General features: G+C 37.8%; 1 protein-coding gene across 1 annotated transcript; it reads right to left on the minus strand.

Annotated features, from left to right (window-relative positions):
* Window positions 1-1,558: 1,558 nt before the first annotated feature.
* On the minus strand, window positions 1,559-25,973 carry Znf287 (zinc finger protein 287). The gene is made up of 6 exons (XM_004870761.3): window positions 25,705-25,973; window positions 24,087-24,564; window positions 23,005-23,102; window positions 20,781-20,907; window positions 20,249-20,335; window positions 1,559-5,780 (listed from the first exon to the last, which is right to left on the minus strand). The coding sequence occupies exons 2-6, from the start codon at window positions 24,487-24,489 to the stop codon at window positions 4,210-4,212; spliced, it is 2,286 nt and encodes a 761-aa protein (XP_004870818.1). The 5' UTR covers window positions 24,490-24,564; window positions 25,705-25,973; the 3' UTR covers window positions 1,559-4,209.
* Window positions 25,974-26,718: the final 745 nt, after the last annotated feature.

A 26,718-nucleotide genomic window follows, 5' to 3' on the forward strand; every position in this document is an offset into this window, starting at 1 on the left:
ACATAATTAAGACATTAAGTAACCAACAAGCTAAGCGCAGAGAGAATTTCTTCATTATGGAAACCAAGTTGAACATTTGGAAAGACTTGATAATGACATTCCAGTTGCAATGAATGTGCACTGTGCCAAGATCATGGATTCTAAGTTGCTGCCTATTAAAAGGAGCCACGAGTTTCTGCAGAAATATTTCATTCTATGTCTGGAGCACTGAAGTGCAGGGTGAACTTGAGATATCTGTGTCAGAAGGCAATTAAATGCCCAGAAACTAAAGGGGGAATGTCAAAAGGACATAAGAGCTACTTGGAGGGTTCTGACTAGCCAAATTTGGGACAAACATCAGAAACAAATGTAATTTACTAAAACATTGAGTCATTTGTCATCAGTGCAGATGATACCAAACAATTGGTAATTAAACCCCTAAAGTGGTAACTACAGCAAGAATTGAGCAAAACCCTGCTTCTATGTATTCCCAGTTAACAAGAGAATGTTCTTCCTTAAAGATTACTACTCAAAAGATACGAAAAGAATAATAGAATTAGAAAATCACCACTTTGCTAACTTTGATGGAAAAAATTATCTAAAGCAAGGATTACTGTTGGGTACTAACATAACCAACCAGGTAAAAAAGTTGTTAAAAAGGCTATCGATATGCTTCCCCATTGTCAGTCGACATTGCTAATTGCAACAGGACCAACTACTCTAATGTTGGGAAGAATTGGTGGTTACCACTTAAACTCAATAATCAAATATCACATCACTGACAAGTGAGTCAACCTGATACTGAGACAATGATACAAAATAAAATAGATCTGTTAAGTCTTAGTATTAAAAAGTGTTTAGCCTGAATCTAATCAAACCTTTGATCTTAACTTTTAATTTCCAGAAATTTCAGGAAATATAAATACAGCACATGTATATGTTAATAGTCAGTTAAATCCCAAATGTGAAACTCTACAAGACAAGTGACTTGCTTTCTTAAAAAGAAAACAAAAGGTGGGGACTGTCAGGCATGTCCAACCTGCAGCCCATAGGCTGCTTGCCCTCTTTTAAAAAGTGTTATAATCACAAATATAAAAAAGGAAGCTTTGTTACTTATACACATTAACTGTATTATACATTTTCTATGCAGTCCAAGGCAATTCTGTGTTACCCAGTGTAGCCCACCTGGAAGATGAAACAGATGGGTGAAAACTGACTGTATCAGCAGGAGAAAATCAAATATGGACTAGGGATTTAGATAGTGTATTAGGAAAGGACTGTTCATTTTCTTTCAACTCTTTGCGGTTATGTGAAAGACTGTCCTTATTTTTATGAGGTGTATTTAGAGGTGAAATGTCATGTCTATAAGCTACTTTCCAATTGCTAAAAAAATGGCAAAATGTTAATTTTAAAATCCAGTGGTGGGTATAGTTCATTTTATTTTAAAACTTCTATGCATATTTGACAACTTTCCTAATAAAAAGCTGTGGAAAATACGACTATTTGCTAAAAGACTGTTGAATTACTCATGGTTCAGACAATTCTACAAGTGGGGAGAAAAACACACACAAAGGCCTAGTATTTTGCACTATTATTCTATTATTGTATAAGGGCATAAGTTACCTCTGTGTATCAGTGGAAGACTTTATAAATGCACTATTTACATAAAACACACAAAGGCAGGAAACATTGAGTAATGCAAAGAAAGATGCTACAAACTGTAACACTCCAAACATTCATTCCAAAGGAGAGTATTGTGTGATGAAGCAACACCAGAAAAATCATCTTAAATACAACTGTTATTTTTTAACATGACAACTATAGGAAATATAATTTAAATATTTTGCAACCTGTACTTTGTGAAGGATGATACAATGAAATCAACATTAACTAATGTCAGGAAAAGGGAAAGCAACACTTTCTTCAAGAAAACACTCAACAATATAGCTTTGAAGATGCTGGCACCCTAGCCTATCAGCACCTGTTTGCAGGATGTTTATATAAACAGTAATGTCTAAGTTAAGCTGTATGGTCAATACATGCTCCAATAGATATTTATGCAAAATTTGTCAGTCCTATTTATCTCAGAAAAATTTCCTTGTGCAAAGATGTCCCATGATTTCCGATGTTCCATTTTTAAGTAGTTCTTATTACCTGGTAAATAATCAACAGTTGTTAAACATTTGTTTGAAATATGCACAAAAGTTATTTTTGTTTTTACCAATTTTTACTCCATGCCAGTCGGTTCTACATTTACTCAACTCTAATTTGTATAATTCATTAATTCAACCAACATGTATTGATCATGTTCTATATGGAAGGAACTGGAGAAACAAATATTAGCAAAATGGAATCTCAGTCTTATATTGAGAGTGGAAAACTATGGATATTAAATACAATAGTATTTAAAAAAAACCCTATTGTTGCCAGTTTTCCATTTATGTTAAGACCTAAAAACTTGGTTCTTTAATGATTACGGTATCAATAATTTCTGTACAATGCTTTTTCTAATGGAAAAATTTTTTTTCTGACACAGTAAGAGTAACCTCTATTTTACTTCCATGTATGGTTTCTAATTATTCCTTTAAAATCAGCCATTTCACCTTTTCTTATAAATAGGCTAAATTTCATTTTTATTTCACCACTCTTACTTTCTTCAGTATACCAAGTCCAGTTACATTTGTTTTATCTTTCCTCAGTTTTTCACCTTGATTTTTCCTTGACCCACTCTGTAGAAAACTTATCTATTTTCCATTTCTTATTCTCACATTATTTAGATAGCTACCTTCATTGTTTCTTTTACTTGGGTTATGGGGTCATATCTTGCACCCATTTTAGCAAGTTTCTTATGCTCATTCCATAGCAAAATACTTAAGATCATGTCCTTTCACATTACTATAAAAAACTTTGTTGCTTAAATCAGCTGTGGTTTTCAGCACTGTAACAAGCCCCAAAAGGTTTCAATCAGGAAATCTGGGATCTGAGAGCACGGTAGGCACTCAAGAAATATGTTTCAGTGGAATAAATGGATTTCCTACAATAAAATAGCCACAAGGGAACTTTAAGTTATGAATTTAGGAGTCAGGTAGAAAAAAATGGGAACTATATGCTTATTTTTTCCTTCAGAATGACTTTGGATGTCAAAACCTAGTGAAACTAAGGCTTACCTGTCTTAAAGATTAAACTTGAGATGTTTAAATTTTGCCTGAAGTCTGTACACATACCTAAGGGTTATATACACTAGTTTCTGTCTTAACATCATCTTTTTAAGCTTCTCTTCCTTTACTATTTCAGCATCTGAGGGAAAGTACAGTTAAACTGGTCACAGAAATCTTTAAGACACTTTCAATTTTTTTCTTGTACCTACTGGTTTCATGTGGCAGTAATGGCATAATAGAAAAGGGTGAAAGGGAAACCTTTACATATTTTAAGGCTTCAAAGCTGGAATGAAATAAAGGCCTGAAAATAGCTTTTTCTTTAATCCCAGGATTACTCTCTAGTGTGAAATCTCTACTTGATGGGCACTTTCCCAAGTTACATTCATAAGGCCTCTATACTTGAAATACCTTGAAAATTGAAGAGTTAGTTTTCTGAATAAGTGGACCCTCGAGTTACGACTGACCTGACATACAAACAACTTGGGTTATGACTGGAATTTAGTTTTAACTTACAACCAAAGTCTTGAGTTACAACCCAAACGCCAGCCACTTGTGCTTCTAGATGGTCTCAGATACAGATTTAACTTTTAAGGAGTTCTGGAAGAAACATTACATCCTTTCCTGTGTGGGGTTGAGAAACCCTGGGCCAATGCCTAAGGACATTGAGATCTGCCTGGAAGAAAGTGTGGCCTAAAATTATACAGGAGAGACACTCTGAAGGTTGTGTAGAGGAGCCTGAGCCTTCAATTGACAAATATGTTACAAGCAGTTTTCATGAATGAATTGAGTTCATAAGTCAAGGGTCCACTGTATCTTTTCATAGGGTTTCTTTCTAGAATGAGTTAAACTGATATCAAATAAAGGTTAAGAAGTCAATGAAGTTTCCTTTTTTACATTTCACATTAAGTTTTAACGAGTACATCCATATTATGAAGTCTGATACTTCTGCTGAGTGATATCTAATATATATTGCACATCTTCGGATTTCTTTTGAATGTTTTAACACACAGAGCATACAAAATAAAATTTAAGTGATCAAATTGAAAAACCTAAATGAAGTCTCCAATATCCATTAATTACGATGCTTGACACCTGTATGAACTCGCTGATGCTGAATAAGGTTTGTACTCTGGGTGAAGGTTTTACCACATATTCGACATGCATAGGGTTTCTCTCCTGTGTGAATTCTCTGGTGTTGAATAAGGCATGTTCTCTGGCTAAAATCTTTGTCACATTCATTACATTTATAGGGCCTCTCACCAGTATGAGTTCTCTGATGTTGATTAAGTGATGAGGAATAAATAAAAGCTTTCCCACATTCATTACATTTATAGGGTTTCTCTCCAGTATGAATCCTTTGATGCTGAGTAAGATTTGCACCCTGTCTATATGCCTTCCCACATATATTGCATTTAAAGGGTTTTTCTCCATTATGAATCCTCTGGTGTTGTGTCAGGTGCACACTCTGGCTGAATGCTTTCCCACACACATTGCATTTATATGGTTTCTCTCCAGTATGTGTTCTATGATGCTGAGTAAGGTTTGCACTCTGGCTGAAAGCTTTCCCACATATATTACATATATAGGATTTCTCTCCAGTGTGAGTAGTCTGATGTTGAATAAGAGTTGAAGAATGAGCAAAGGCCTTTCCACACTCATTACATTTATAACACTTCTCTCCAGAATGAATTCTCTGATGTCGAATAAGGTAAGTGCTCTGACTAAACACTTTCCAACACTCATTGCATTTATATGGTTTCTTTCCAGTATGTATTTTTTGATGCTGAAGAAGATGTGTACTCTGACTAAAAGTTTTCCCGCATTCATTGCATATATAAGGTTTTTCTCCAGTATGAACTCTCTGATGATTGATCAGTGATGAACTATGGCTGAAGGTTTTACCACATTCCAAGCATTTATATGGTTTCTCTCCAGTATGGGTCCTTTGATGTATAGTAAGGTGTGCACGCTGACTAAAGTCTTTTCCACAATCATTACACTTATAGGGTTTCTCTCCAGTATGAATTCTCTGATGTATAGTTAGGTGTGCACGCTGGCTGAAGGCTTTACCACATTGGTGGCATTCATATGGTTTTTCTCCAGTATGCATTCTCTGATGTGCAATGAGGGATGAAATATGCCTAAACTCTTTCCCACATTCTTCACATTCATAAGATTTCTCTTTGGCATGGCTACTTTGGTGTTTCAGGAGGGATGGGTATTTCCTAAATTTTTTCCCACACACATTACATTTATAAGGCTTATCTCCAGGAAGTATTTTCCTATATACAGTACCGTATGTGAAATTATTGAAGACTGGCTTGTCTTCATTATACGTAAAAGTTTTATTATCTGATTGGGTATCAAACTGTCCAGTTAGGTTTAAATGCTTTTCAAAATCATTTTTATATATGTCATATTTACTAAGATATTCTTCTGTAGGGTCATCTTCTTGTGAAAGGACTGACTTCAAACTGAAATCTCTTTCATTTGTGGGAATTTTCGTGAAGGTATCTGTTGCTTGCCACTCTAATCCATCATCATAGTCATATAGTTCTTCTAACTTGATGGTTTGTGTTCCATCCTGTTTGAGTTTAGGAATATTGTCTACTGGAATACAAGTTTGGGCTTCAGTTTTGCATTCTGAAATAAAAAAAGAATATAAAAGTCTTCATCTAGAGAAAAAAATAAAATAGTAAATATGATGAAATGCTTAACTATAGCTCTGACAACCTCATTAATTAACTTGATACTTGAAGCTTAGGGAAGGAGAATAAGAGGGCAGAAAAACAGGAGACTACACAGTTGAGAACAGTCTCTTTTTAGTATGGGTATAGAGTAAAGAAAATAGTTAAGGTCAGGTGACAGTACTAAGAGAAGTAAAAACAGCAGATAAGACTATATGGAATAATTTAGGATTATTTCAGAGTAATTTATACAATGGTCTCAAAGTAGAGACACTGACTCTTATCACTCCTTCTAATCTATCCTTCACAATTCTATATAACATTCCTAAAGCATTCTCATGGAAGGCTTTCAGTGCTAAAGGATCTATAATAAATCTCCAATAGCCTAAAATAATGGTTCTCAAAGTACAGTTCCCAGACTAGCAGCATAAACATCACTATCACCTGAAAATATTTAATATTTTTGGGTCCAATCTAGCCATACTGAGTTAGAAATTTTGGCAGCAGGATTGAGCAATTTATCAAGTGGCTTTGCTGCACACTAAAGTTTGAGACCTGGTGACTTAAAGGATAAAAGTTAAACAGAAAAAGAGGGCTAGAGATGTAGTTCAGTGGGGCAGCATTTGCCTAGCACGTGCCAAGTCCTCTGGTTGATGCCGAGCACTACAAAAGTAAGAGTGAGAAAAAAATTTCAGATATCTTCACTTGGCATTAGTCTCAAAAGAATCTAGCCTTTTAAAACTGTATCTTCTACATTACATATTCAGCTTAAAGTGTGAAGTTATCCATTACTTTCAGAGAGTTAATAGCTGCCATGCTAATTCTAGACTCTAGGCCTCTTCTGATACCTTTTCCATTTATTAAAAGATATTTATAGCCTATTCACGTTTACCTGTATAATGTGCTCTCTCTTAGAATCTAAAATACAGGGTAGGTTGAATCATATATGAAATTGTATTTCTTATGGGCAAAATAGCTGAATATCTGCAATCAGCATGGTCCAACCTAACACAATGTTGTGCCTAGCATAGAATTTGGCATTACATGATTATTTCATAATGTGATGTGTTTTTATATTGCAATGTAGATATAAACTCTAGAAATAGCTTATGTTTCTCTTACATTTCCTTCATAAAATGGCTGAAGACTGTATATGGTAGCCACTAAACTGAACTGGTAAAATAATTGACAATAACTTGTTAAAAAGTGAACTCAAATGAAAGTATGAATGCACATGCATGTGTGTACATACACACACACACACAAAATCAAATACAAAAACCAAGAAAAATCCCTGCTGTAAGGCAGTCAGATTGATGCCTATTATGTTATGTTATGATACCTTTGTAATGAGGTGGAAAGCATGTAACCTGTAAATATTTAGAATTATATAATGTATGCACAGCAAAAGAAACCACCAACAGAGTGAAGAGACAACCCACAGAATGGGAAAATACCTGCATCAATTACTCCTCAAAGGACTAACACTTAGAATATACAGAGAACTCAAAAAAAATCAGACTCCTCAAATTTGAAGACCCAATCCAAAAACGGGCATCTGAAATGAATAGACAACTCTCAGACAAAGAAGTACAAACAGCAAACAAATACATGAAAAAATGTTCAACATCAGTGGTCATTTGAGAAATGCAAATTAAAACAATGCTGAGATTTTATTTCACTCAAGAAAAAGTGGCTATCATCAAGAAATCAATCAATAAAAAATGCTGGCAAGGCTGTGGGGAAAAAAGGAACCTTTGGCCACTGTTGCTGGGGAGTGTAAACTGGTACAATCAATATGGAAATCAGTATGGAGATTCCTTAAAAAACTAAAACTAGAGCTATTTCTCTTATTATCTTCCTGAAAGAGTTAAAAGCATCATATCACAGCAATATATGCACACCCATATTTATTAGCAGCACAATTTATAATAGCCAAATCTTGGAAACAGCCTAGGTGCTCATCAATGGATGAATGGATAAAGAAAATGTGTTTTTTATATATGAGTACTACTCTGCTACAAAGAAGGACAAATCTGAGATATTTTTAGGTAAATAGATGCACCTTGAGACTGTACTTTTAAATGAAATAAACTGGACACATATGTTTAAATATTGCATTGTTTCTCTTATGTGAGAAACCAAAAGCATAAATAAGGACCAAAACGGATGATACATGTTGGGAAGCAGGGAGAAAATGTTCAAATGGGAGGGAGAATAAGGGAGGGTGGAGGGGAAAGGGAAGGAAGGGAAAAGAAAAAAAAACAAGAAAAAAATGGAAGCAAAGTTTTTATAAATAAGGAGGGGAAGAAGGATGGAAGGGAGAAGAGAATGGAGAAAAAAGAGGAATTAAGAGATATTATGTACAGGTACAAATTCCCAATGATGAATGTGATCATTATATATATCAAAAGTGTAACAATACAGTTAATTAAAAAGAATTATATAGGGGCTGGGGATTTAGCTCAGTGGTTCCGGCGCCTGCCTTGCAAGCACAAGGTCCTGAGTTCAAAAAAAAAAAAGAATTATAAAATAAAATCAAATGTAGAATTTATAATATAGCCAAAAAGGTAATGGATATGTCCACCAAAGCCTGATATGTTCAGAGGTAGGGCTTTTGGAAAGCTCATGGGGGTGCTGTATTCAATAGTCAATTTATCCACTGGTGAATTCAGGGTCCTGAGGGTGCTTTTGGGAGGTGGAACCTGGTTGGAAAAGGCAGGTTACTGGGGGCATGACCTGGAAGGGCATATTTTCCACCCCAGCTCCTCTCTTCTCTCTCTGCTTCCTGGTAAATCATGACATGATTTCCTTTGTCAGACCCTTCTATCATACCTTTTCTGCACTGGATGCAATGAGCCATGGACTGAAACTTATAAAACTATGAGCTAAAATAAACTTCTTTTTGTTGTGGCTGCCTGGTATTTTGTCCTAGCTGTGAGGAAACTGACTAAGACAGGATAGTTCGGAAACTTTCTAAAATACAACTCAAAGAATAGTAACTTTATCAATATATCCATTTAATAGGATATTATATAGTCATTGAAAGTGATAGCTGTATTAGCAAGGGACTGGTTAGAGTAGAGGATAACGGGATATTGGTAACTGGTGAAAATAGGTAGGTCTAGGCAAGTTGATTGGAGAAGATGTGTAGGACGTGTTAGTAAGTGAAAGAAAGCAGGTCTATACTGGTAAAAAAATCCCACCTGTGTAACAGGATGCTATATGTTAGACAGACAGACAGACAGACAGACAGACAGACACACACACACACACACACACACACAGACAGGGAGAATGTCTTGGCAATGACTCAGGGGAGGGAGACATATTTGTTTTCTCATACTGCTTGAATTTACACACTACTTTTATTCAAATACATAACTCATAGCTGACACCCAGAAAATGTTTAGGAACAACGCTAAATGAAAAAAGCAGTATCATATCTGGGATGAAGACACATTAGATGAAGTGGAAAAATAATAAGTAGCTTTTTCTTTTTAAATTTTCAATAAATTATATTACTTTTTCTGTTATTCAGTACTAGAACTATAATTATTTTACTTTTATAGAATAAAATTAAAAAGCCTACTTTTTCAAACCAGGATTTGTTACCACACCCCAAAAGAACAAATGAGAACATGACTGGATTGAACACATAGGTGGATATATATGCAGAAAAAGGATAAGTCGTAACAAAAGCTGTTTAATTTTTGTGTAATCAAAATGAGTCTGTGGCAGTCTACATATACCCAACACAATTACGTTTTTGTTTGTTTATTTTGTTTTACAGTGCTGGGGATGAAACCCAGGGCCGTGAGCATGCTAGAAAATTATGCTATCAGGCTGGGGACTGCCACATCTGCCTGGCAAGTGCAAGGTCCTGAGTTTGATCCCTGGTACTGGAAAACAAAAAACCAAAAAAACCAATCCTGTGTCTGCCTGAAAATTATGCTATCACTGAGATTCATACCTAACCCTATAGTTTTAATTAATAAGCTTAAAGCCACAAGTCTGAAGGGTGACTATGAATAAAATGCTACTATAGCAAACACACATTTAAAAAAGTCAGTTATTAGAAATTCAGAAATTGTGATAATTAAGGAGGGCATAAACATGTGTATATAACTAACCAGAATGCTTGCCTAAAAGTGTTAAGTATCTGTTGGTTCGAGGCTTAGTGGAGAAGTATTTGAATCCTGTATAAACATAAAGAACCATAAAAGTTCTAAGCAATGGCCACTGAAAACCAAAACTACTGTTCTATTTATGAATTACTAAAGTTATCATTTTTTGAAGTATAACTGATTAGATAGTCTAACTAAAAGCTCAACTTATATATTTCTGAGCTGGCAAGACAGTAAAGTCCTTACAGGCCAAAAACCAAGTAGAAGTAGACAGGTAGGAAGACAGCTAGAGCTGAAGCTGACTCCCTTGAGATGGTTCCTCAATCTGGGTGCATGCGGCTCAGGAGCCAGAAGATAAAGCCTAGGGTCCAACCGGAGAGCAAGTTGACAGGAATCTCTTGCCTGGAGGATTACACACCATGTTAGGGCAGGCCAGAAAAGCAACATTCTCAAACCTCATCTCTATAGGGTATACAACATAACTTGCTTTTCTGTCTTTGTGCACTCCAGAGAGAGCAAAATCTCCCATAATGCATAACCACAAACTGGCCCTCCTTGTGGACTTGTAGCCCTAACTTTTGCTCTCTGAATGGTCTAAAAAACTCATGCTGTGAGGTGAAGTTCAAGTGGTCCCAGACTGGCTGCATCTCCCAGAAGGCTATCCCAACTCTAGTCCAGGATTATTGTCATTACACTATATATATTTTTTCAGTGTTTACAATGTGCTAAATATATTCTTCAAAGAAGTTAGCAAGTTATAGATGTAACTGTGCCATTCTGCCAAAAAAGGCCATAAATTATGGAAAAGAACTAGCTCCTCAAGTAGTAAGACCCTTAAAATACCTAATGACCAAAGTAAACTTTTCTTTCTTGCACCTTAGTACTGGGGATTAAACCTAGAGCCTTACAAATGGTAGGCAACTACTCTCCCACTGAGAGACAGCCACAGCCTTTTAAATTTTATTTTGAGACAGGGTTGAGCTAAGTTGCCCAGGCTGGCTTCAAACTTGGAATCCTCCTGCCTCAGAGTAGAGATTACAAGTGTGTGCCACAGCACCCAGCCCCAAGTTAACTTTTTAAAAAAACTGAAGCAATTTACTCTAAGGTAATGGCGAAGCCCAACCGACCTCCATTGCTGCTTGACAAAGTTCCAGCTGGGGGAAAGAAAGGGTGGAACACATCGTACCCTCATGTTTTATTTTTTCTTGCCATAATGTTTATAATTGTTACTCTGATCACAGGAGTCATTGTGTTTGTGACTAACAACAAACTCTCCATGAGGCAAATTGGTAATGATATATTGAAATCTGATCTGGCTCACAAGTCCCAAATTCCAGTTTCTCTTAGTTCTATTGCCACATCCACTTCTAAAGAAACCTCTTCTAAAACCCCCTCTGTTTCCCCACTACTATAACTCCCCCTCTTATTGTTGACATTCTATTTACTAAAGGGGTCTTATGAAAAGATTGGAAAGACAGACTTTGGATGAAAGAAATAGTGGAAAATGGGAAAAAGAAAGGAAGTTAAGACAGGTAAATGCATTAAGGAGACAAGTTACTCAATATTTCTCAAAGTGCTGTAAATATCTCCTGCTCATGGACTATGAACCTAAATGACATTTAGTTAAGACGAATAGAGGTAAAGTAAAATAGAGAGCTAATAGCAAACTATATTAACTGTTGTGCAGTTTCTCAAGGGCCAGCTGGCGACCACAAGTTTGACACTTAATTGATTAAATCTCACTTGAACCCCCACTGATACAAAGATTTTGATTAAGTTACTTTCTGTTCTATTTAGGTGTGGGTAAATAAGGGGACAATTGTAATTTTTAAGCATATATTCATGATGTTCAATGAAATGAAACAGCTTAGAGGAACTGTACTTTGTTTAGCAAGAAAATAACCTTTACTTCAATAGAAATTGCTAAGGCAACTTAAAATGTAAACATGTTCCACCCAATGCCTCCCAGCTATTGCTTAAAGATATAAAAATAAGTCAGACCCTGAGACTTCTCAGAGGGAACCTGGACATTGCTTGTGGAGGTTCTTTCTCATTGCTGTCCCAGGACATCTCCCCTCCCTACCCTACATCGACTGCAGCTGGTCTGCGGCAGGTGGCGCCCAACGTGGGACAGGTAAGGGGGGTAATCAATTATAGTTCGGTCTTGGGAGGACTTCACCCAATAGGGCACTGCAGGCTCCGCACTCAGAGAAAGGAGTAGGCAATTAAGATAGGGGTGAATAGTCAGAACTTACATAGAGAAGATAATGGGCCACAAGGGGTCTAAAGAAAGAGGACTCTTTGTTGATATTTTACAACACTGCAATCTCGTAAGGTTAAGGTTGCTACCAAAGATTTATCAGCCTTCCTGGACTTCGTACAGGAATGTTGTCCTTGGTTCCCAGATGCAGGAACTTTGGATGTGGATACTTGGGGATGTGTGGGAAAAGACATACACAAATATTATACTGAATATGGGCCAGAAAAAACTCCTGTTAATGCCTTCTCTTATTGGTCTGTGATCAATCAATCTTTGTGTTCTTCTATGGCGAATTCTTGTCCCTCAGATACTTTCACTTCAGCACCCAGAGAGAAAACTCCATTGTTAAAGACTAAAAAACCTCCTTCCATTTATGGTGTATTAGAAAATGAAAATGACTCAGACGAGCCATTATCTCCCTCGGGGGAGGAGGACTTAGAGGAACAGGCAGCTCGATAGCATAATCCTGATTGGTCACCTTTACAAGCTACTGCTTTGTGTAGCCCAAAAAAGGCTAAAGGTAAGGCTCACCCACATCAGTTTCCTCCACCGCCAAATCAGGTCGGCTTCGCAGGGGCTGTTCGTGAAGCTACTGCGGCGGGCGATACCACTTTCTCCTGCTTTCCTGTCATCTTTGATGCGGACTGGGACTATGACCCGGTATGGGAACCTTTACCTTTTAAACTACTAAAAGAAATCAAAGCTGCTGTACATTCGTATGGGGCCTCCTCTCCCTATACTATGACTCTGCTAGAAACCTTAGGGGGAAAATGGATGACTCCATACGATTGGCAACAGGTAACAAAAGCCTGCCTACCAGGAGGGGATTATTTACTATGGAAAATGGAATATGAAGATAAGGTCAAAACAGAATTAGGTCATTCACGTAGACAAAAAAAGGAAATCACTATGGATATACTCTTGGAAAAATGGGGAATGGGTAACTGCCCAGGAACAGATGCACTTACCTAATGATGCCCCCAGAGGAATAATAATTATAGATTTATGGTAAAAAATTTTAAAAGGGGGGGGACAACTTCAAAATGCTCTTTTTATATTTACAGGTATAAAAGTGCTTTTTTCCTTCTGATTCTAATATCAAGAGATCTCTGTTAATTGAGTATTCCAAAGTTTTTGACCAGTCATACAATTATAAATCTAATAATCATAAAGTGGATATTATAATTCAATTTGGCCAAATATATTTGAGTGCACTCTAATTTTATAAATTGTCTTATATGTTTGTCTGTTGTCTGTTTGTACAGTTGAGCTCAATTCTTTTTTCTTTTTCTCTTTTCCTTTTCACCTTTTAAAAAAAATTTTTTTTAAAAAAGATATTCACCTATTGTTAAATTGGCTTACAGATAAATGTTATTACATTAAAGGCATGCCCTCCTTCCCAGGTTGCTAATTGGTCAAAGTGCCACCGACATTTATTTTATAAAAGTAATGTGTATTGTCACCTACATGCAATAATTAAATTACAATAAACAGTTGTAAAATAAAAAGATATATATATTCATATTATTTGTTTGTCAAAGTAAAGAGAGACTGTGGGGACTCCCTTTGATGAATAAAGAAGTGGCCACCCAGAAAATAATTATTCTGGTCTTAATTCACTAAAAGGACCCCCTAGTAAATTTCATAATCTTATGGGAGACAGACCACAATAAACATTGTCTCAATATGTTATTATAAATTGATTATATTGGTTATCCTTGAAGTTTAAATTCTAAATATGTTATTATAAAATGTTCACATTGGTTAAGTTCTAAATATGTTATTGTGATATGTCTACATTGGTCATCTTCAAAAGATTAATTTCTGTGCCATAAACAAGAGTGTTATTACAAAGATGCTTTTGGTACCAAACTACACTGAAGAACATAATGTTTTATATAACTGTAATATTATTGCTCCTTTTCTGGTGTACAAAATGTATTTATGCCCGCTAATTGTATGGGTCTTCTAACATTGTTTATGGTAATAACCTTTTGATTCAGATATTTGCCTTTCTCTTATGCTCCAGCCACCTATGATAATAAGCACAGTTGTAGGCTGATTTATTTTCCTTAGATGGCGTCCTATAAAAAGATAGCTACTCAGGGATCCAACCACAAGAGCAACCATCATTGGCAATAATAACAGTTTAACAATATTTTTATTCCAAAATGCTCAATATCCAGGTAAAATTATAATATTTGAGTTCACTACTCCTCTTACAATGCTAATGTTATTGATCTTCTCTTCTGGGTATTCAACAACCAAAGTTTAGAGACCAAAACTAAAGAGGTATCTGGGCTAAAAAGGCAGCCAATATTTTGGCCCTGGCCCTCCAAGGTCAACTACAACAAAAAGATCCAGGTCATGAGGGAATCATCTCCAAGATCCTGCATCTTTGAACGCTGACTCACCCATTTGGCGGGCCTTCCCCCTTACCAGCCTCCTAGAATGTCGCCTCCCCGGCCGTATGAAGACTTCACCTTTGAAGAACAAATGCCTCCTCCTCCCTGTAATTCCTCCTCGCCTCCTTTTCAAGATTTATTAGTGGCCCACATCATTCCTTCTTTCCAACGGCTGCAGCTTCAGGGACGAGTGCCAAGAAATCGCCATCAGGCCAGATCTACTTGGACCGTTCCTCCTCCGACCTGGGGCCAGCTTAAGAGCTTGACCGAGAAGGCGAGAGCAGTGATCATTGAACAAGAGGCTTCACCTACGGCTGAAAATCTCTTTGTAACTATGCTTGCTATAATTGCTGCCCAAGTATTATTTATGCCTCTTTTGTGTAAAGCTGAGGACTCTATGTATTGGACTTATATGCCTGATCCCCCAGTGTTACATCCTGCCACCTGGGACTACGATGTCCTCAAGGTGGTCACCAACCATTCTAAGTTACTGGGGGGTGAGGAAAGTAACTTTTTGTTACATAAGCTTTCTTATAATATTTCCTATCATGGTCATAGTGACAGCCTGCCATTCTGGTTTCCGTTGGATCTGTGTTACGCCATTACCCTATAATGACAGTCATATGACATGGGAACAGGTACAGGCCCATTTAAAAGGAGTATGGAAAAGTACTCCCCTGTCCAGAGATTTACAACATTTACATTCACAAGTTAGTGCTATTAGTCAGGCACAACTGCAAACTTCTTCAGCAGAAGTAATAGCTAGTTCCTTCCTGTCTTCTCTCTCCTCCCCTATTTCAACAAAAACCTTTTTTTCTTTCATTATTAATTTGGGAATCATCATTTTAGTCATATTAATCCTCCTATTTTGTCTTCCAGTCATCTTCAGACAATTAATTTGAGCCCTCAAGAATATCCAACTTGAACTCCACGTCGCCAAATTAAAAAAAAAAAAAATAAAAAAGGGGGAGATGGCGAAGCCCAACTGACCTCCATTGCTGCTTGACAAAGTTCCAGCTGGGGGAAAGAAAGGGTGGAACACATCATACCCTCATGTTTTATTTTTTCTTGCCATAATGTTTATAATTGTTACTCTGATCACAGGAGTCATTGTGTTTGTGACTAACAACAAACTCTCCATGAGGCAAATTGGTAATGATATATTGAAATCTGATCTGGCTCACAAGTCCCAAATTCCAGTTTCTCTTAGTTCTATTGCCACATCCACTTCTAAAGAAACCTCTTCTAAAACCCCCTCTGTTTCCCCACTACTATAACTCCCCCTCTTATTGTTGACATTCTATTTACTAAAGGGGTCTTATGAAAAGATTGGAAAGACAGACTTTGGATGAAAGAAATAGTGGAAAATGGGAAAAAGAAAGGAAGTTAAGACAGGTAAATGCATTAAGGAGACAAGTTACTCAATATTTCTCAAAGTGCTGTAAATATCTCCTGCTCATGGACTATGAACCTAAATGACATTTAGTTAAGACGAATAGAGGTAAAGTAAAATAGCTAATAGCAAACTATATTAACTGTTGTGCAGTTTCTCAAGGGCCAGCTGGCGACCACAAGTTTGACACTTAATTGATTAAATCTCACTTGAACCCCCACTGATACAAAGATTTTGATTAAGTTACTTTCTGTTCTATTTAGGTGTGGGTAAATAAGGGGACAATTGTAATTTTTAAGCATATATTCATGATGTTCAATGAAATGAAACAGCTTAGAGGAACTGTACTTTGTTTAGCAAGAAAATAACCTTTACTTCAATAGAAATTGCTAAGGCAACTTAAAATGTAAACATGTTCCACCCAATGCCTCCCAGCTATTGCTTAAAGATATAAAAATAAATCAGACCCTGAGACTTCTCAGAGGGAACCTGGACATTGCTTGTGGAGGTTCTTTCTCATCGCCGTCCCAGGACATCTCCCCTTCCTACCCTACATCAACTGCAGCTAGTCTGTGGCAAGGTAACATATATTCTGTCATTATCGCTTAATTTACTGCTAATTCTGTGTTCTAGTATCAATATTGGTAGATATGCAAAGGAATCAGTGACTTAAAAAAGGAACAGGAAGCAAGATGCAAGACTATAGAGTACTTTTGTGTACAAAAGGAGATATAAAAATATATTAATGATTCATTGCTGCAAAGAGAAACAGAAAGGATAATGCAAAAACAAATGAATATGGTTATCATATAGAGTTGATAGGAATCAGGTAGATGGAATGGGGGTGTATACCTTTTATTTAGTTCTGACTTTTTTTTTTTTTTGGTACTGGGGATCGAACTCAGGTCCTTGTGCTTGCGCAGCAGGTGGCAAAACCACTGAGCCAAATGCCTGTCCCCCTAGTTCTGACTTCTGAACCACGTTAATATTTTAACATATTCAAAACTGTAAAATACAAAATAATCCCAAGAAAACACTATCCTTAGTAGTATCTAGGGACAAAAAGGTCTTCACAGAAATCTTGAAAACTTTTGGACAGTTTGTTATTGGTAGTGGTACTGAAGTAATTCTGAAACTATTTCTGTAATATGATAGAGCAAATAAGTAAATATACTGATATTTACTATTGGTAGGAACTAGGTTATTCATTATATGAGAAAAGTGATACATAATGGAATATGGGAATATATAAAATGGAATACCCCTGTGGTTTTTGAATTTAAATTAGTTATTAGTATGAATTCATGACATTAACCTAGCAATTTTTTATTTCATTTTATTTTATTGGGGGAAGGATGAAGTCTTGCTATAATGCCCAAATAGCCTTGAATTTGATTCTCCTGCCTTAGCTCCCTGAGTAGTTGGGATTACAGATGTATGCCAACTCATAATTTAAAAAATCCCATATAGATACATATCTATCAATATATATCTTTTTAATTTCCCAGATACATTTATTGAAAAAATCTAGAAGCAATGACAGTCATAAGAGTGAGCAGTCACTGCTTAGATCTTGGTTTCTGATATTCTCCATTAAAGTTAAGCAGGGTTCCTTGCAGAAATTCTAGGTCTAAGGTAAGCACAGGTGAGCCTAAAGAACAATTTGTTGTGCCAAAAATCAAGAAGATGCTCAAAGACAAATGAGTCATGTCAAAAGGATGTTCAGCTTGGTTTGAAGGGCTTCCATTGCTCAAATTTGGGACACATAAGTATTAAAACAAAAAATAAACAGCCCTTTCAACTAGGATAGTAGTTCACACAGATAAAAAAGGGATAGGAGGAAGGACAGCTATTCTTTACAGAAGCTGTTAATCACATGGAAGAGATGACTGAATTAGAAAGTCACCATTTCCCAACCAGCAATATAACAAGGCAATGATCATCAATGGATTCCAAAATCTTAAGTAAAAAGTTACTAAAGAATAGAAGTCACATGGCCTCACAGATTACTTACTAAAAATGTACATTTAAAATGGAGCAATCTTGTAGATTCCACCTTAGCAAAACTGAGCCTAACTAATGATGAGACAAATTGAGGTTATTTGCCTCCTGAGTAAATGTATGGAAAAATAATATCATCTTTGAAATATCCTTGGATATTTCAAATGTTTAATCTGAATCTGATCACAGGAAACAAACAGGCAAATTTAGATTGTGGGTCATTCTAAAACAAACAAACAAAGAAACAAAATCAACCAACCAAACCAAAAAACCTCCCAAAAAACTAGTGTGGATGCTTAAAAAAGTCAATAACATGAAATATTTAAAAAGAGGAAAAAGGCCGGAGGACAGTTCTATATTAAAAAGGACTAACAACATTAAAGAAATAAGTGCAACATGTGTATCCTGGGATCCTGACAAGGTCCTTGACTGAGGAGAAAATAATTATAAAGGGTATTTATAAGATAAGATTTATAAGATTACAAGATAACTCAGGTACATGTTCAATGACACTACTGTATGAATGTTAAAATATGTGGAGTAAAAATGGTGTGCTTATGTAGGAGAATGTTCACATTCTTAGGAGATATTTAGGGGAGATATGTTATTACTAACTTTCAAATGGCTCAGTAAAAACAAAGTGTCCTTGTATAGAGATAAAGCAAAATGGCTAAATGATGATAATTAGGATTCTGGATGAAAAGTACTGCATATAGTTGTTCAATATACTGTGCTGCCAACTTTTCTGTGGATTTGAAGTATTTCAAAATAAAGTTGTGGAGGAGAGAAGAAGACCACTCAGAATATCTATCAATAAAGACAGTTCAATAAATTCAGACAAAATAAATATGTTGTAGATATAAAAAAAGAAATGAGCAAGCTCTGTACATACTCATTTGGAACATTTTCAGGTTGTATTTTCAGTAAGATAAGCAAAACATTATGCACAGTATGCATATTTATGTTGAAAAATAGAGAAAAAATTTAAGTATTTTTATGTACAAGAAACAAAAAGAGCTGGGCCTGTGGTACACACCTGTAATCCCACCACTTGGGAAGTGGAGGCAAGAGGATCACAAGTTTGAGACCTGCCAGGGATACACTGTGAGTTCATGCCCAGCCTGAACTAGATAGTGAGACCCTGTCTCAAAACATCAAAAAAAACCCAAAACAAAACATCAAACCAAAAATCCAAAAAAGAAAAACCAAATAGAACACTGAAAAAAATGTTTATCTTCTGGATACTACTAGTTTGTTTACTGAAAAGAAAGTTTTGTCCTTTCATTTGTTTCTTCTTTGTGAGAATCTTTTCTGCCTATGACTTGTACTCTGAGTAGCACACTCTGGCCATTTTTTAAAGATTATGATATCCAGTATATTAACCATTGTTATTCTCTACTTTGTTATCAAATTTTGTTTTATTTTTTCATAGGAGAGTGTTTCTTATATTTTCTTTATTAATATCTACTTGTTTAATGTTAAAAAAAAAGTAAATGATAAATATCAGGAAAAAATAGGAAATTATTAGAAATTACTTTAAAATCAAGATTTTATCCTGGAGATAAACAGTTGTTCCAGGTTTATTGCCTACTTTCTATTTATCTGGCAGTAGACCTCCACAGGAAAACAGTGGTTCATGGACATGATTTAATGACAGTGGTTGCTGCTGGGGAGATATGGGAACTGGATGACTGGTATGGAGGAAGCAGACTTTTGTTTGTATATGTCTGGCTTTATATATTTTAAAATTGAGTCTTATCAATATATTATCTTCTGAAATAATTATAAAATAAAGAGAAGGGAATGAGGAAAGTGGAGGCAGGGGTTTGTCAGTAAACAGAATAAAAGGAACTAAAAAAGAAGGCAGTTTGACAAGGTCCTGAGTTTGATCCCTGGTACAAAAAAAAAAGAAGGTAGTTTGAAATATAAGTTTTTAAGGTACATTCATGCATTACACACTGAGGAAGGGAAAATGGTACAATAAAAGTCCTAGGTAAGGTCTAAGGGACGGAACCTAGGCACCATGCAAAGGATGAAGTGAGAAGAGACACAGGGCAAAGGTATATATATGATGTTTGGGAACTGTCTTCCTGAAGACGGCTTCTGTAGGGAAGCAACAGCAAACAGCTCAGAGTTCTTGAGGGCTGTGAGGCCTTTGCAGACAGTGACTTGGTCATATGTAAAAAATAAAGGAATACACTTAGGATATAACTCCTAAAGGTAAAGACATTCTCTCACCTGGACTAGGGCCTTCTAAAATTTCTTTTATCACCATCCATGGTTCTTCCAATATGGGGATCACAGTTGGTCTATACACAGTCAGTCCTGTTCAAGAGGAATATAATGCATTTTATCTTGGAGACAAACAGCTATGCAAAGTTTAGCTGACTTCCAAATTAACTGACTTCTTAGACCTTTGTAGAAAAGCAATAGTTCATGGACACAATCTAGTAAGAGAATTGGCTCTCATCTTCTTTAGAGCTAGGATAATAATTTCTTGCTACCAAGATATGTGCTGGAGATCCCAGGGGTCAGGATTCTTCCCACACAGCAACAGAGAATGGGCAAGGCAAACTGCAGCACTGTAAAGCTATACATCATGATTTTCAGTGATCTTTCACTTAGAAAATTTTTGTGCCCAAAAGAGAGGAAAACACTCATCGCTACACCTTATTTTTAGGCAAATAGTTCAGAGCTTAAACCACTGTTAACAACTGGGGGTAGAAAGATACTCTAGAAGTTTGGGAAGAAGAATATAGATGACACCTACCTAGAGAAACCATGTTCCAATAGTTTTGTAATGTCACAGTCTTGTACAGTTCCTTCTGTACAGGACGCATTAGCTCCCAGTCCTCTTGAGTAATGTCCACAGCCACATCTTTGAATGTCATTGATTCCTAAAATATCAAGTATAACCTAACTTGGTTTAAGAACTATGGGGAGGACAACAGTGGTAACAAGGGGCATGCATAAAGTGATGGAGGAGGTCACAGAATCTTAAGCTTTAGGAATCTAGAAGTATGCATGACTCCACAGTACCTCTCAATGGCCCTAAAGGAAAGTTCAAAAATAAAACAAAATTTTGTTCTCAGTTGATACTAGAACATACACTAATAGTTCTGTCTTAAAGAAGAAACTGGCTGGGGATGTAGCTCAGTAGTACAGTGCTTGCCTTGCATGTTCAAAGCCCTAGGTTTGATCTCCAGCACCACAAAAAGAAAGAAAGAAAAAAAGAGGAGGAAGAAGAAAGGATTTGAAAATTTAAAAGTAGATGATAGAGTTCTAAGGTTTTGTCTTTCAAGATTTGCCTTAAGAATTCAATGTTTTAATTTAAAAATTTTTACATACTTTATAATGAAATGCAGAGTATTTCCTTCAGTCTTTTTTTTTCTGCAGTGCTGGAGACTGGAACCAGAACCTCATGGGCCTTACCACTGAGCTAAATCCCCCAGCCCTCTTTTACTCTCCTTAAAATAACACTGGAACCAACAAATACACTGTTAACTGCTGTACTTTTAGATGTACTTTACAATTTGGTAAGCTTAGTGGCCCTTCCTTTGTCTCTTTTTTGTTAAAAACACTCTTGATTACTTTTTTTTAGAGGGGCAATACTGGGTACTGAACCCTGGGCCTTCACATTGAGATGCATCCCTGGCCCTAATTTTTTATTTTGAGGAAAGTTCTAAGTTGCCCAGACTAGTCTTGATCTTGTGATCCTTCTGCCTCAGCTTCCTGAGTAGCTGGGATTACAGGTGCCACTGCACCCAACTCTTGATTACTCTTATGTGTTCATTTTTTCATATAATTTTCAGTATCTTAAGAAAAATCCTTTTGGGGCTATTGTGGCTTTCTTTATAATAGCCCACCTTGCTTTCTCCAGGGTGTTCTTTTATCTTGCTTTTCTCTCTTTTACTTGGCCCACATTTGCTCTGCAGAGCCAGTTTCTCTCTTACTCTTCACGTTTAGTTTTTCTGCTTATCCCAGTTTTGTAAATGGCTTTTTTCTTGGCTTGTGTTTTGGTGTGATGCTAGGCTCACTTGCTCCTAATATTTGGGGTAATCAGCCTGAGGCTTGGGATCCCAGGACCACCTCTCAGGACCTGTGTGTAGAAGTTCTCTTGGGTTTCCTTGAGATTTGGGCAGTATAATAGGACACAGACTCCAAGAAGAGCTTGCTATCATGGCTTTCCTCACCATAGCCTGTCCTGCTTTCTCTAAGGTATTCTTTTATCTTGCTTTTTCCTCCTTTACTTGGCCCAAGCTTGCTCTGCAGAGCCAATTGCTCTCTTACTTTTCACTTTTACTTTTTCCCCTGATTTTTGAAAAAAAAAAATCCTTTTGGAATATTAAAATTACACTTTAAAATTTAGACAGAAGTAGCTGGGCATGGTGGTGCATGCCCAAGCAACTTAGTGAGACTCTCAAAATAATAAAAGGGTAGGGATACAGCTCAGTAGTAGAGAACTTGCCTAGCATATGTGGGGCCTGGGGTCAATCTTTAGTGAAAACAAAAACAAAAATAAGACTCATGATCAAATGGTAATACCATGTAATGTATGACCATTAATTACTTGTTCATAAGGAAAAATAGTATTAGTAACTATTATTTATTGCTCACTTACAGTAATTTAAGATAATGACAAGTCTTGTAATAGTTAATCCTCACAATCTAAGAGGTAAATCTACTTACTGATTTTAATAACTCAGGTTAAGAGTAGTTAAGTATCTTGTCCCAAGCCAGATTCAGTGATGAGTCAGGAACCAAAACCATCTGGCTATGAAGGTAAATGTCTTATCTGTATTGCTAATTAAAGGCATATCAAAGGAAGACAATGGAAGCACATTTCCCTAATAGGCCAAGGTAACTAAGGAGGGAAATTGAGGCTTAGGTCCTAGGAAGAACTTTTGAGGGCATAGTAGTTACTGGAGCAAGACAGATAATATCCTTATACACTCAAAAAGCACTTTAAAATCACAAAAGAAACTCAAACTCACTTCAGTCACCAAGTCATTGAGCCACCCTGCCTGGAAAACATGTTTTCCTCTGGTGTCTTCCTCTGGAGTCTTTTGGGAAAGGGCAGAGTTCTGGGGAGCTAGGGAAAAGAAAAAGACTGTGATGGTTAGTCCTATTTATATAGCTTAGAAACGCGTCACCAAATACATTCCCAGGCTGTTTAATACATTCCTAAAGTGAAAAGCCAAAAGAAAATGAGCACTCATACTTCAAAGAGTCAGAGGGAAAGGCCAATGACTTGTCCTAAAATATCAATGCAGATTGCAAAAATAAATGTACTCTGGAACTTTTAAGTATATGCAGAAAATATGCAATTTTCTACTAAATCCTTATTTGAGATCAGTTTTGTCAGTTATCTCTTTTGTTACTAAGGGAATATTCTTTGGAGACTATTTTTGGAAGTATGTTATTTGTATTGGTCAACTTTCCCATTGTTGGGACCAAAACACCCGATACCTGTAACTTGGAGGAGAGGCTTAAATTGGCTCATGGTTTCAGAGGATTCAGTCTCTGAATCTTTGGTTGGTTCCAAAGTATCAACATGATAGAAGGGCATGGTGGACCAAAGCCATTCACCTCACAGTAGCCAGAAAGCAAAGCAGGGGAAGAGTGCCAGAGAGGAAGGGGCTAGGGACCAGATATAGTACCCAAGGTCACGCCTCTCTAACCCACCCAGAGATACCCAGAAGTGTATTTCCCCCTTGGGTAGCTAAGAAATGAAGGTGACAATCTAGCTTACCTGTCACATTATTATAAACCCCAATCCAAAGCACATGATTCATTAGTAGAATGGTGCAAACCTCTGCAAGTAAATTTCCTGAGGGTCCATATAAGTTAATTTGGTTGTGTCTAATCATTATTTCATGAGATTTTTCCTTTATGTTTGGTCCCAAGCAATAGAGAAGGGGGACACTATGAAGAATGGAGCTCACATTAAGGTCTTGTTGTCACTCACTCACTGACCTTTGTTCTCTAATTTCTTTGAAGGGGTTGCTCTCAGAAGAGCTAGTTATCTCTTTTAACCACCCAAGGATTCTTCCCCACTCTGGTTTACAAGTCTTACCTTCCTCTTGAAGAATCTGAGTCAAATCTTCCACCAGAGTCACCACTTCCTCTGTGCTCTCTGGATACTGGGACTTTACCCATGTTCTAACCTCCCCAGGAAGGATGGTTAGGAATTGCTCTAGCACCAGCAGTTCCAGGATTTGTTCTTTTGAGTGAATTTCAGGTCTCAGCCACTTAAGGCAGAGCTCTCGGAGTTTACTCAATGCCTTTCGAGGACCAGCCATGTCTGGGTATGGAAAATTCCTAAAATTCTGTCGACAGGTCTCAGTATCACGCAAGAGTTTTGAAGTAAGAGTCTGCTTTTCAAAATTGTGGGGTCCACTTTGGGCCTTGTCTGACTTCCACATTAGAAGGATTTGGGAGCGTGAAGAATTGTTCATCCTCTTTCTTGAGGCTAACATTGTTACAGACAAGATATTCAATCTGGCAATATCCTTTATTTCTCCAGTAATGAGCCAACTGCTTGAAGTGTCATTCTATAGCCACAAAAACATTATATCAAGAGCTGCTGCCACTGGAGGCAGAACAGAATCAAGGTAGAGTTAGTCGCCTTAGTTACAAATTCTGAGCCCAGAACTTGCAGGTTAAGAGACCCTGAAACACAAGAATGGACCACAAGGCCAAAAAACCTTGATGTACTCTACTATACATACACGCACACAAAAACAGACTCCCCAGTGTGCACAAACACTCATAGGTTTTATCTTAGTCTTCCAGCCCTTTATCCTTGGACCTGTGAGAGAACTGCAGTCTTCCTGGGGATTTTGTGTGTGTGTGTGTGCGTGTGCGTGTGCGTGTGTGTGTGCAGGTGGAGCTATCATTAAAAGGTGGTAGACTAAAGAACCATCAGCAAAACAATTAACCTGTAACTTGCTGAAACAAAAATTAAACATTTTTACAGCAAAAAATGTTTCAGTATTTTAGTCACTGATGTCACAGACGCTGTAATGACTGAACTGCCTCTCAGCAAGAGTAAATTTACTGTTAGTGGGAACAAACTGGGAGGAGAATTTCTTCTTAATAAAGTGCTCAACATTCCCAAGAGAGCTGTGAGGGGAAAAGGCGAGTCATTCACCCGCTTTGTATGTTATTGCAGGCCTATTCTAGTTTTTCACTATCATCAGGCTAGGAAGACAAGCCGGTTGGACTGGAAAGTAGTCGAAGAGGTGTGCCTGGAATCTATTTCAGTGCTTCTACAGGAGACAGTTCCTTTATAGATACATCTGAAACCAGGATTCTGGAAGTAAACCTCAGAAGTAGCCGGACCTGGAGGAGTACGACCCACACCCACCTGTCCCCAGCGCCAGCTCTCAGCCCCGCTCAACCAACAGTCGTGCCACCAAAGCCAAAGTGTTTACAAGGCCCTGAGGAGAGGCACCGGGCCGGCATGGCCTCGGCTGTCCTCGGTTGTTCCCTCTTTCTTCTCTTTAGCTGGAGGGGCCGAGGGCAGCGGAATAGTCGGGGACCCCGCAACGCGCAACGCTGGGTCTGTGTCTCCCACAACTGCCTGCACCGTCTTTGCACCCCCTGCAGAAAGCAAGTGCTGGCCCCAGTGTGTGCAACGGTTTGGTCTCCGGGCCTGACCGCGCGGACACTCGCGCCAGGGACGTCATTACCTGTCGCTGGGACCCGGTCGCCGCGCAGTCTGAACGGCCCAAGAGGCCACGGGCAACAATGGCGGCGGCGTCACTGGCGCCTGCGTGGCGGACTCAGTCCTGCGCTGTAGAGGGTCCTCTGGCGCCACCACTTCCCTTCCCCTGGAAGCACAACGCGACTTGGACTGGAGCCGAAAGTCCCAGTCCGGTCCTGAGAAGCCCGGCTCGGAACCAAGCACCTCGGCTTTGCTGCGACCTCGCCTCTCCCCCACTGCGCATGTGCTCTAGAAGAACGCTGCGTGCTTGCAGAGCCAATCAGGATCCGAGCTCGGGTCTACCCCTCCACAGACCAAGGCCTTGGACCTGTCTCCATGGCAACCGCCTCCACCCATCACTGTGCGGTGCTTGGTAACCGGAAGGTTTTGAAAGGAAAATTAAAGTTTCCTAGGGCAAAGACAGGTCTGATAGATGACTTGGAGGTCAGGGAGGACCCAGCTGCTAGAGGAGCGCTTTGAGGTTGAGAGGCCATGTCAATTACCCGGAGGAAACCACGCCAGGGTTTCTAGGAAGGGATGGGCAGGGAAGATGTGGGTTTAAAGGGAGAAAAACCTAAAGTGCTATTTTGGGATTTACTGTCCATAAACACTTAAAGGTTCTGAATTCCTCCTCAAGAAGTTGACTCTGAGACTCTCTGGGAACACACACACGCCCACACACACGCACGCACACACACACACAAACACACCCACCTCAACAACATGTTATTTATGAATTACAAAACAACAAATGAATCAAAAAATAAAAGGATAGGGAAACACATTCCAAATATTTCTGTTATCTACTGGTTTGTTAAAAAAAACACAAAAGACTCCAGCCTGGCACGGTGGTGCAACCCTGTAATCCCAGGAGAATCACTGTGCGTTCAAGGCCAGCCCAGGCTACATAGTGACTTCGAGGTCAGCCTGGACTGCTTAGGAAGACTTTGTCTCAGAAAACAATACAAAACAATGACAACGACGACAACAACAACAACCC

This window comes from Heterocephalus glaber, unplaced genomic scaffold (assembly GCF_053883595.1).
Source record: "Heterocephalus glaber isolate CG9 unplaced genomic scaffold, H.glaber_assembly_v1.0 deba00000474, whole genome shotgun sequence".
Classification (NCBI taxonomy): Eukaryota; Metazoa; Chordata; class Mammalia; order Rodentia; family Bathyergidae; genus Heterocephalus; species Heterocephalus glaber.